Source organism: Cetorhinus maximus, chromosome 6 (assembly GCF_964194155.1).
Source record: "Cetorhinus maximus chromosome 6, sCetMax3.hap1.1, whole genome shotgun sequence".
NCBI classification, from domain to species: Eukaryota; Metazoa; Chordata; class Chondrichthyes; order Lamniformes; family Cetorhinidae; genus Cetorhinus; species Cetorhinus maximus.
In genome coordinates this window covers 18,134,426-18,146,743 of record NC_135884.1, presented here as the reverse complement: position 1 = coordinate 18,146,743, position 12,318 = coordinate 18,134,426, and the positions used below count along the sequence as shown (strand labels likewise).

The 12,318-nt window shown below is 45.5% G+C and overlaps 1 protein-coding gene across 1 annotated transcript in view; it reads right to left on the bottom strand.

Annotated features, from left to right (window-relative positions):
* LOC144681610 (calcium/calmodulin-dependent protein kinase type 1-like) overlaps positions 1 to 12,318 on the bottom strand; it is a 205,855-nt gene that overhangs the window by 83,997 nt on the left and 109,540 nt on the right. The window contains exon 3 of the mRNA XM_078543364.1: positions 737 to 868. Coding sequence (XP_078399490.1) covers positions 737 to 868 — 132 coding nt within the window. The remainder of the gene's footprint in view (positions 1 to 736; positions 869 to 12,318) is intronic.

Genomic DNA, 12,318 nt, shown 5'->3' with positions numbered 1-12,318 from the left:
AATGGCGGAGGATGATCCTTTGAATGCGGAGGCTGGTGGGGTAAAAAGTGAAGACAAGGGGGACCCTATCATAGTTCTGGGAAGGAGAGGAAGGTGTGAGGGCAGAGGCGCAGGAGATGGGTCAGACACAGCAGTTATTTCTGCACCATCTGCAACACCTATACTTTTATAGTTATGCCAAAATCGCTAGACCTACATTGTAACAGATACAGTGCATGTGCTGGTAAATTGACACTTAGTTGAGGGAAATTGAACCACATTTTGACAACATGACTGATGACCAACGCGCTTTGCAACAGGGGTGAGATCCACTAAATGAGATACAGAGAAACAGTAATGTGCTACCTGCTCATTCTGTGCAAAATGTGTTGCAACTGACTCCCTCCATACCAAAGCACTCCTCTGGTAAGGTTTTGTAAATATCTTTGTCTAAATATCTATTTGCAAGGCTGAGCAAATTAATCAGCAGTAAACTGTCTGGAATAACCCTGCGACTCTCCAATATAGAAACATGCTAAAAATGCCATCTTTAACTTAGCTGAATGAAAGCAGACAGGTTTAGGCGATGTAATCCTAATAAATGTACAAAATGACTAATATGGCAAGATTTTCCATACTTGGAACAAAATTATAATTGGCAGAGGAATACATTTTACTCAACTGGACTTAACTGGAGACAGATCATTCCATCAGCGTCCTCCATTTCATTTTCACTTACACATTCCTCACTACTTACTTCCTGAGGACAGCAATCTCATTCTCAATGTTGTTTTCCTTTCCCTCCAGAGCTTTCTTGGGGATACACTTAATAGCTACCAGTTTCTGAGTCCGCTTCTCCTCGGCGAGGACCACTTCAGAGAATGCACCCCTGAAAAAAAAAAGGCAGACAGACAGGTTAGCATTTTACTGCTGTACAGCATCAATCACTCATTCTTTGACACACTATTGCATTATGGGACAAAATAAAAAGACTGAATCCAAAAAACCTAATTAGCCAACCAGCCAAAAGAAAACTCACCCAGTCATGAGGCACGAGTGTTATGTTTAAGCAGGGGTGCATAAGCAGCATTATCAAGTATGCGATTTATGAAGGATGCTTGGCACTCTGTTGCTAGAGGTATCAGGCACTGCTCAGGTGCACTATTAACCTGACAGGAAATCTCCTGTGGAAAGTCTAGAAGTTAGGTGACAAGCTGTATCCACTGGCAGCCGGAGGGGATTGGTTTTATATATACTGTAAACACATGCGAGATGTGATGATCTGGAACACACTGCCTGAAAGAATGGTGGAAGCAGGTTCAATTACTTCCAAAAAAGATGGTGGATGTATGCTTGAAAAAGAATCATTTGCAGGGCCATAGGGAAAAAAGAGCAGGGGAATGAGACTAAATGTTTAGCTCTTCCAAAGAGCCAACACAGGCATAATGGGCCAAATGGCCTCCTTCTGCGCTCTATGATTCTATTGAAACATCCCCACAGCTGGCAGGCTCAGTGAATAGCGGAAGCTGCTGCGAGCTGTAATGTGCCCCCCCAAAACAAAAACACCTGGAAAAACTCTGCAGGTCTGATAGCATCTGCGGAGAGGAGCACAGTTAACGTTTCGAGTCCGAATGACCCTTCAACAGAACTAAGTAAAAATAGAAGAGAGGTGAAATATAAGCTGGTTTAAGGAGGGGTGGGACAAGTAGAGCTGGATAAAGGGCCAGTGATAGGTGGAGATAACCAAAAGATGTCACAGACAAAAGGAAAAAGAGGTGTTGAAGGTGGTGATATTCTCTAAGGAATGTGCTAATTAAGGGTAGAAAGCAGGACGAGCAAGGTACAGATAGCCCTAGTTGGGGTGGGGTGGGGTGAAGGAATCGAAAAAGGCTAAAAGGTAAAGATAAAACAATGGATGGAAATACATTTAAAAATAATGGAATTAGGTGGGAAAAGAAAAATCTATATAAATTATTGGGAAAAAAAAGGTGAGGGGGGGGGTGGGGAAATCGGAAAGAGGGTGGGGATGGAGGAGAGAGTTCATGATCTAAAGTTGTTGAACTCAATATTCAGACCGGAAGGCTGTAAAGTGCCTAGTCGGAAGATGAGGTGCTGTTCCTCCAGTTTGCGTTGAGCTTCACTGGAACAATGCAGCAGGCCAAGGACGGACATGTGGGCATGAGAGCAGGGTGGAGTGTTGAAATGGCAAGCGACAGGGAGGTCTGGGTAATGCTTGCGGACAGACCGAAGGTGTTCTGCAAAGCGGTCACCCAGTCTGCATTTCGTCTCTCCAATGTAGAGGAAACCGCATTGGGAGCAACGAATGCAGTAGACTAAATTGAGGGAAGTGCAAGTGAAATGCTGCTTCACTTTGAAAGGATTGTTTGGGCCCTTGGATGGTGAGGAGAGGGGGAGTGAAGGGGCAGGTGTTACACCTTCTGCGCTTGCATGGGAAGGTGCCGTGGGAGGGGATTGAGGTGTAGGGGGTGATGGAAGAGTGGACCAGGGTGTCCCGGAGGGAACGATCCCTGCGGAATGCCGCCGGGGGGGGGGTGAAGGGAAGATGTGTTTGGTGGTGGCATCATGCTGGAGTTGGCGGAAATGGCGAAGGATGATCCTTTGAATGCGGGGGCTGGTGGGGTGAAAAGTGAGGACAAGGGGGACCCTATCATGTTTCTGGAAGGGAGAGGAAGGTGTGAGGGCGGATGCGCGGGAGATGGGCCGGACACGGTTGAGGGCCCTGTCAACCACCGTGGGTGGAAAACCTCGGTTAAGGAAGACATGTCAGAGGAACTGTTTTTGAAAGTGGCATCATCAGAACAGATGCAACGGAGGCAAAGGAACTGAGAGAATGGGATGGAGTCCTTACAAGGCCATTTGTTGCCATTTCAACACTCCACCCTGCTCTCATGCCCACATGTCTGTCCTTGGCCTGCTGCATTGTTCCAGTGAAGCTCAACGCAAACTGGAGGAACAGCACCTCATCTTCCGACTAGGCACTTTACAGCCTTCCGGTCTGAATATTGAGTTCAACAATTTTAGATCATGAACTCTCTCCTCCATCCCCACCCTCTTTCTGATTCCCCCCCCCACCCTATTTTTTCCAATAATTTATATAGATTTTTCTTTTCCCACCTATTTCCATTATTTTTAAATGTATTTCCATCCATTGTTTTATCTCTACCTTTTAGCCTTTTTCGATTCCTTCACCCCACCCCACCCCCACTAGGGCTATCTGTACCTTGCTTGTCCTGCTTTCTACCCTTAATTAGCACATTCCTTTAGATAATATCACCACCTTCAACACCTCTTTTTCCTTTTGTCTGTGACATCTTTTGGTTATCTCCACCTATCACTGGCCCTCTATCCAGCTCTACTTGTCCCACCCCCCCCCCTTAAACCAGCTTATATTTCACTTCTTTTCTATTTTTACTTAGTTATGTTGAAGGGTCTTTCGGACTCGAAACATTAACTGTGCTCCTCTCCGCAGATGCTGCCAGACCTGCTGAGTTTTTCCAGGTATTTTTGTTTTTGTTTTGGATTTCCAGCATCCGCAGTTTTTTGCTTTTATCTCTGTAATGTCCCCCCCGCCTTACAAGGCCTAATTCTATAGAGAGGTTTAAATGGAGTGATGGTGGGGGTCACCAGTGCTCCAGCAGGTAAGTAGAGTAGGAAATATGGAAGAAAAAGCCTAGCCCTGATTACCGCATTGATAAGTATATTTGTATGAATGCTGGGCGATTGGGTTGTTATGACATTCCACAGCTGAACAGCCCAAAGACAGCAAATGTCCATTCACAGGTTATAAAACGGTTGCTTGGGTGGGGCAGCAGAGCTGGTGGAACCCAACATGAGATATCACCTTCAGCAGAAAATTAGTCTTTAAAATAATACCAATTTGGGTTTACTTTTGCATGTTCATATACCACAAGTGTAAAAGTGGGTTTACCCAACTTCCTACAGTTGTGTAAACGAAAGATAGCTGCCCAACTATCGCTGTGACAGTAGGAGATGCATAGCTAAGATAGAGGCATGGAAATTACTGTTTGGTGATATTAGCAGATAAACAGTAATAGACAGAGAAATGTCATAAAAGGGCACTGGCTTTTCATACGCGAACATTGCAGGCTGTAAATTCTACTCTGTTTGTAATATGTAGGTACAGCAAACAATTAGGAAAGCAAATGGCTTTATTACAAAGGGATTGTCATAAAAGAGTAAAGTCTTACGACAATCAAATAGGCTTTGGCGAGACCACATCTGTGGTACTGTGAATCAGTGTCCTTACCCAAGAATATATTTACCTTAGAGTGAGTGCAACAAAGGTTCATTAGACTGGCTTTTGGAATGAGGGGTTTGGCCTGTGAGAATCAAATGAGTAGATTAATCCTGTATTCCCTAGAGTTTAGAAGAATGAGAGGTGACCTCATTGAAACATAAAATTCTTGAGGGGCTTGGCAGGTTAAATGCTGGGGGAATGTCTCTCCTGGCTGGTGAATCTAGAACAAGCGCACACAAGCTCTGAATAAGAGGTTGACCATTTTGGACTGAGATGAGAAATTCCTTCACTCAAAGGGTTGTCAACCTTAGTAAATCTCTACTACAGAGGGCTGCGGATATTCAGTTGCTAATCAAGTCAGAGACTGACAGACTTTTAAAGGAATTAAAGGATATGGGGATAATGTGGGAAGGTGCAGCTGAGGTCGAAGATCCATCATGATCTTACTGAATGACAGAGCAGGCTTGAAGGGCCTACTCCTGCTCCTATTTCTTCAATCTTGGAACCAGGCAAACTGATCAATGCAACTCTGCTGAACCAACATGGTCTGCATTGCAGTAGCAGAGAAATGATTGTCGAGGAGCAATCATGTCGATTGAGAAAGTGGGCATTGCTGCACAGCTGTAGATCAACTTTAGAAGTAGCACAAGTCTTGCATGAATTTTCACACACAATGCCCGCTCCCATTAATGTTTTTCCCATTTAGTAGTAGTTACAAATCACTCACATCTACGTTTTGTGTTGAAGTGAGCTACAAATTTGCTTCGCTGCCAACACTGCAGCATAAAACATTCTGGAAAGCTCATTATAAACTAACAAGTGTCTTCTGCAGTAATATCCATAATCTATACCAATCATTAAAAAGCACCTCCTGGCTCTTTGTGACAGACTGGAATTAAAAGTAGACAACAAAGCTGTCAGTGCCGAGAAAGATTAAGCTGATGTGTAACACAACAAAAGTGGCAATGGATTTGTTAACTTTCGGAAAATACTTGGGCCTCAGGTTTATTCACCAAGTAGGATTGGCTTTTCCCCAGGGCCAAGGGCTCAACCCCTTCTGCCAAAGGAAAATTCCAGTCGTAAAAGAGCCTGGTCAGTCTTTGGTAGGTGCTGGATGAATCTTCTCTGCTCTGGGATAAAGAAAACCTGTTTATAACAAACTGCTATCAATCTCATGCATTTAAAGACAGGGGATGGGGGAAAAGAAGTTTAGTTGTGGTTTTTAAACCCTCCTTCACAGCTGGACAGCATCTGGCCAATTTCATTCAATTTCCCTCTGACCTGAAGCAAATGTGCTTTTCGCTTTAATCGGGGATCAGCCGACAGCAATTGCCTTCCTGCCGCACAGTGGTAATGATAGGGGAAGAACTGTTGGGTGAATATCTTTAAATAGAAAAAGTAATTAATCTGAGGAAAGTGGGATTGAATGTGACATCATCATTTCAGGCAGCATACATGATGCTATCTGTTTATTTTGACAAGTCTCCTGATTTTAAGGATTACGCCACAAATTTATTCTGCAAGGAGATAAATTCCTAGGGTTAAAGCCAATAAAATCCAACCAATTGCAGTTCTGATACTGAAACTGTGGCTGTTTCCAAATTGGCACAGGTAGCAAAGATCTGCTCTTCAATGCAGCTGCATCACATAACACACCTTCAGTTAAAAAGATCACACGGACAACTAAGCAGAGCTCTGTTGTCAGTGATCAATGGGTGTTTGAGCTTCTTGTACCATTCTGTATTCTGAAAACGGTCCAAAAGGCATTCATTTACTTAAAATATTCAATTTGCTCTAACCAAAATGATTTTGCTGATTATGCTCCAAGATTTTTTTTTATTACAAATATTGTGTTTCACTTTAGATCTGAACTCAGGGCGGAGGGGCAGGGGGTGTAAAATTCAGCAACCCCCCCCCACCCCAACCACCCCCAACGAAATAAATCATATACAATCTGGATGTCAATTGCTCTCGATGGACCAGATTAGATTGCTGTTGGATGTCCTCTCTTTTGTGCTGATCTTAAAACACCAATTCGGTTACCTGACCCACAGCAAGTTTCACATTTCCAGCTGTACATCTGAGAAGATAAATATTTCAGATGCCTAAGTACACAAGGTAACCTGGTCATGTACGGTCAAATACTGATGGTTTTACCACACAGCAGTACAAAGGTGGATTTGCTTGCAAAGTCTGCACTGCACACACAGCTTGCACCAAAAATTGATAGACTTTAGCTACAGGTAAGAGCACCAAGGATTACAGGATCAAGGCAGGTAGGCAGAGTTAAGATACAGATCAGTCATGGTCTCACTGACCAGGAAGAGGGTTGGGGGGTTGAATAGCCTATTCCTCTTATTAAGTTCTTAGTGTCCTTTGTAGGATGCCTCAGAAACATGGGTTTGAGATAAAATATTGCCCTGTAGCTTCCGAGATCCAGGGCAGCGTATCTGGGGGAGTTAAATTGGACAGTACCCAAAAAAAAGGACACGGCAAACTTCGGATGGTTCTGACTGTCTGACAGCAATAGTTACCCTGAAAAAGTTAGAAGAATTAAACTTAGTTAGCTTCTGACTAACTATTGTACTGACTACACTCCAGTTCACCCCCCATGACCCCCACCTAACAGGACCCCCCCCCGCCCCCATGACCCCCCAGGGGACTTCCCCACCCCCACAGAATGCCCCATCCCCTGACCTACACAGAACACTCTCCCCCCGACTATACCACCCCTCCACAACTGCATCCCCTGACTCCACAACCCCCCAGCTTGACCTCCCCACCCGACTGCAGCACCGTCTCCCCCCCGCCCCACCAACCTGGACCACCAGATCCCCCCAGGCCAGACCACCATATCCCCCCCAAACCGGACCAACGTATCTCCCAAAACCCTGACCACCCCACCACCCTCCCCTCCCAATCCTGCCCACTTACCTTCTCCATGGATTCTCAGTGACTGGACCTAGTGCTGTAAAAATGAGGGCGTGGATTCCTTACCTCTAACTGAGCTGCCCTCGAGTGTAGGCCTCGGGAGGCCTCTGTGCTGGAGTGATGCCGCCCAGTCTGAGGAGGCAGGTCGGACAAGATAGGAGCGGCTGGATTTCTAGGTAAGTAATTACAAGCGGAGTGGCAATCCAATTCAATTGCTGCTCCGCCGAAATTATTTCTGCTGGTCGGCTAAGAACCCTCAATTCCTAAAGATTTTTGGATACTAAGGGAATCAGGCCTATAGGGATAGTGCAGGAAGGTGGAATTGAGGTAGAAGGTCAACCATGATCCAATGAATGTGAAAGCAGGCTCGAAGGGGCGAATAGCTGACTATTTCCTATATTTTGAATGAAGTGGAGAGAGGGAGGTCTTCATGCTTGCTCCACCTTGCATTGCTCCAGGAAGAGATCAAATGCCAAAGCAGTAAAACGTATCGCACACCAGTGATGCAAAGAAACTATAGTCCACAGATATGGGCAGAGTTGGTTATCTCAGGCTGGCAATTCAAGATGTGCAATGAGAGGAGCTGCTTCAAGCCACCTTGATAATGCTCTATCCACCTCTGTCAGAGTGAGGAACCAAACAGCTGGAGAAATCTGTTTCTAGCATTCAAATCAATAAACCCGCTGGTCTCATTTCACACATAGGATCATGGAGACATATTGACTCTCCAAATCAATACTGACCCCAACTGATCACTTCACTGATTTAGGTCATTTGGAGCAGTCAATGGGAATGCTTCATAAAATAGCAGCATCCTTTATCCACAATTACTAACACATAAGGAGCTACTTATTGTATTTTATTCCCCAATTACTCAAATATCTTGGTTCTGAAAGTGAAACTCCATTATAATCCAACCATAATTTTTATTAGTAGAGAGTTTTGTATTTGGCTGCAACACTCTTTCTAAGGAAGTGTGGATGCCAAAGAGATTACTGCTCCATTCCTGCCCTAACAAGGCTGTGTGGGAGGAATGTACATTTCTGGCTCTTCAAAATAGATTCTGTCCTTAAAAAAAGAACTACAACTCTCTCAAGTGCACTTCCAAAACTTTCATAAAACCTAACCTTTATGTCTGCTGAAGGAACTCTAATTGTCAAAATGGAAGTGTTACAACATCTTTCATGACATACACAATGTTACGCAGAACACAAGAGCGTTTTGAATTGTGTAGGGGGATCAGAGAAACCTGCAGGATTCAAACTGAACAACACAAGGTCAAGCTGCAGGCCTGAATTTGAAGAAGTCCCACTGAAGCGACATGGCATAATTAAAATTAACGAGGTGTCTGTTCATTTTATAAGTAAAGAATTGGGTGTGCCAGTGGGGGAGGGACAGGGGTGAGGGGAGCTAAATTGGACAGTCACCCAAAAAAAGGCATGGGGATCGTGATGCTCAATTAACCCCCGCCTGTAATGTAAGCAACATGTCAAGTTCATGTTGCCTGATCATTTAAATTATTGCTGTGGTAGGCCAGAGCCTACCAAATGGCTGCAGTCATCTGCAGGGGCCCAAAACTAACTTGCTGGCACCTCTTAAAGCTAGCCTGCATTGCTTAAACGCGAGGTGGTTTGTGGTTGGAGCAGATGCTGGTAGTCATGCAGGATATGAAGCTGACCCGAGAAACACTTAAGAATGGCTCCAAAGCTTTTGAACTGGAGGCCTCGATGGAGGTGGTGAAAGTGAGAAGTGATGTTCTTTCTCCGTGGGAGAGGTCAGGAGGCCCTCCAGGCATGTTCAAAAGGCAGTGGGGAGCAGATAGCTGTGGAGCTCATTGCCAGGAATTAAGCTCTGAGGATTGGATGCAGTGCTGCAAGAAATTCAATGACCTGACAAGTGGTCAAGCACCATGAAAGCATTTTCTAATGTCATATCCCACCATCAGCGCCACTAGCCTCAGCTGCTGTTCAAATCACCCAGACAGCCACTCACTCAGCTACCAACAATCTCTATCCATCGAGATTCCTATCTAACATTCATATGCTTCAATCATGCTGCAAGCTCACAAACCACATCCCACGCACTGCCAACTATTCAATCATGAAAGCCGCACATTTCAAATAGATTTCATAACACGCTGACACATTTTTCTCTTGTAGGACAAGGTGACGCACAACCAGAGAAAGAAGCACCCAACCAGAGGGGAACAAGCACGCCTCCATGTCCTAATTGTCCGCTCCCCATGGAGGAGGCACTGTTGACTATTATTTAGGCTCTCTTTCCTAATACCAGAGCCAACTATGGGGATGAAATCATAGATGATGTCAATATCCTCACACCTAATTCTCCAACTCACTTTCCACTTTCCCCTCAGCCCCTGATCTCATCTGACGTGCGAGCTGCGGACAGTGCAAGCACGTACCACTTACATTCTCCACTTGCCCGCAGCACAACCCTGCCCTTGTGCCTTTTTCCTTTCACCTAGCCAAGAGGTGTAACCTAGGCAGCCAACAGATGGACACCAAGAAGGGGGTAGAGATGACGCAGCACTCTCCTTCGATTTCACACTCGCAGCTACAAGCTTAGAAGTTGACACTGCCCATAATCTAAAGGATCACAGACACGATGGGCTGAATGGCCTCTTTCTGCAGCGTAACTTTCCTATGGTTCTAGGATAGATTAAAGGCAGATCTACATGTGCTGAGTGACACTGGGCACGAATGCTGTGCCACCAGAGCACGGCGCAAGGTTAGCGGAGGTGCCAGTTGGCTGGAGGGCGAGGTTGCGAATGGTTTCCTCTGCTGACAACTGAGATGAGCGCTTTGAGGGAGAAGCCTACAGAGGAATACTGATGGGGGCGGACAATGGAATGTTTGATCCATTGGGAATCTTGCCAATCAATGGCTTGGAGCATGGAGGAAGTCAGCACCAACTTGGTACAGGGCTTTGCGCAGAGCTTGCTGGACATCTTTTCCAGCATAGCAGGGGTAGCCAATTCCATTTGCATACTGTGGACCCAACAACGATACAACATCCGATAGCCAATGTCGCAGCTTCCATTACAGCATAAGCAAAGACACCTAACATCTGAGATTTGCTGCAGCTCAGATCACTGCCAGACAGCCGTGGATTGCAGTACACAAAGGGACTTGCAGGGCATCACAGCAGCTCAGCAGATTACTAGGATTGGTGAGACACCACCGCAGGAGTGCAGCAGTGCTTCCATGGAGCACGAATTTGCTCTCCTCTCTTAAGAGGAGGTATCCCACCCCTGCTTTTTTTAAAAAAATTCATTCACAGGCCAGCATTTATTGCCCACCCCGAATTGCCCTCGAGAAGGAGGTGGTGAGTTGCCTTCCTGAACCACTGCAGTCCATGTGGGGTAGATACACCCACGGTGCTGTTAGGGAGGGAGTTCCAGGATTTTGACCCAGTGACAGTGAAGGAACAGCGATATATTTCCAAGTCAGGATGGTGAGTGACTTGGAAGGGAACTTCCAGGTGGTGGTGTTCCCATATTCCGTGCTACTCTGCCAATGCTCTTACTGTTGCCTGTCAGTCAGTGACACTGCTGCTACCTATGCCAAGATGATGCAGTCCACAGCCAGGCCTTCTAAGGCCAGCTGCTTAAGAACATCCTCCAAGTTTATCTGTAGTCTCCTCACTGCAAGTCAGCAGTCATCCACCAGCCATGCTGCAGCCACTGGGACAAAACTGTATCGCGGCACTAAGATAGACAAAGGAACCCAAGAGACAAGCACTAAGGAATGCAACAGGGTGATTAGTTGTTTTTTGTATGCAACATGGAAAGATTTAATTAATAAATCTGATTTAAAATGTTCATTTTTTTTAGTGGCTTTTATTTTTGCATTATGGTCAGCCAGACAATGCAATGATCAGTGATGGAGGAAGGTATGGAATTGTTGGCGAATGAGGAATTAGAACTGCAGCTACTGCTAGCGCATTCTGATGAGCTCTTCATGGACAGCCCAGGCAGAAAGGGACTGCCAAAGGTTGCTGCTTCCCATCCTCAGTTGTTCTTGGTATAACTTATGTTAAGGGTTATCCCCTCATGATGAAGAGGCTGTGCAGCATGGAACTGACGCATCTTGACACCCACTCTTCTGAGTTCCGTGGGGCTTCTCTTGAGGTGTGCAGGCAGCACCAATGGTCTGCTCTAACCTATTTCACGTGGTAGCATAGCTTACACTGTACACATGCTGTGCACTTGTGTGTGGGCCATACACCAGAGTCATCAACCATGTCATCAGTGGATAGCCCCCATCACCCAGCAGCTACCCTTCTCACGGTGGCTCCAATGCAGCTGGCACAGTGGAATGCCACAGACTGATGGCATCATGGCTGCTGCCTATGATCACACATACCAGCTGCACCTCGATTACACAACAATAGGCAGAAAACTGCAAGATGTTGCAAATATATCCAGCTCCAGCCTGGAAGGAGTCAGACATATAAAAAGTTAATCGCCACGGCCACCTTCATAACTGACAATGCAGTCCTTATGTAGCTCTGAAATCGAGATGCTGCTGCAGTAAGGTGGCAGATTTCAGTGAGGACATTCTTATGGAAGCACAGACATACAGACGTCCCATACATTGTTCATCACTGAGTTAAGGTAGAAGAATTGCTCCCTGAACACCCAGGGTGGAAATAGCTGCTGGCTGAGAGTCCTCCTCCCTCTTCCAGCAGCCTGTTCTGCTCTGGATGACCTCTGCTCATTCTCCAAATCATGCTCAATTCCAGGGGGAAGGCCTACTACTGCATCCATGTCTGGAAGCAACTGGTTTGTAAAGCAGCCATGAGGTCAGCAAAATTCCTTCAACAACTACCACATCACTCATTACAGACCTTTGCAATTCAAACCAACTACAGAAAGCACAAAACATTTGTAGAATCATAACAGCCAGGAGAAATTAACCAACAGCTAATCTGCAAGTAGTTTATAATCCCTTTAAATAGCACCATTGGAGTGTCCTTTCTGCCGCTGAACGCATGTTAACTAATGCAAGGCAATGAAAATGAGAATGGTGAGCCTGTGGAATTCGCTACCACAGGAAGTGGTTGAGGCCAAAACATTGTATGTTTTCAAGGAGGAGTTAGATATAGCA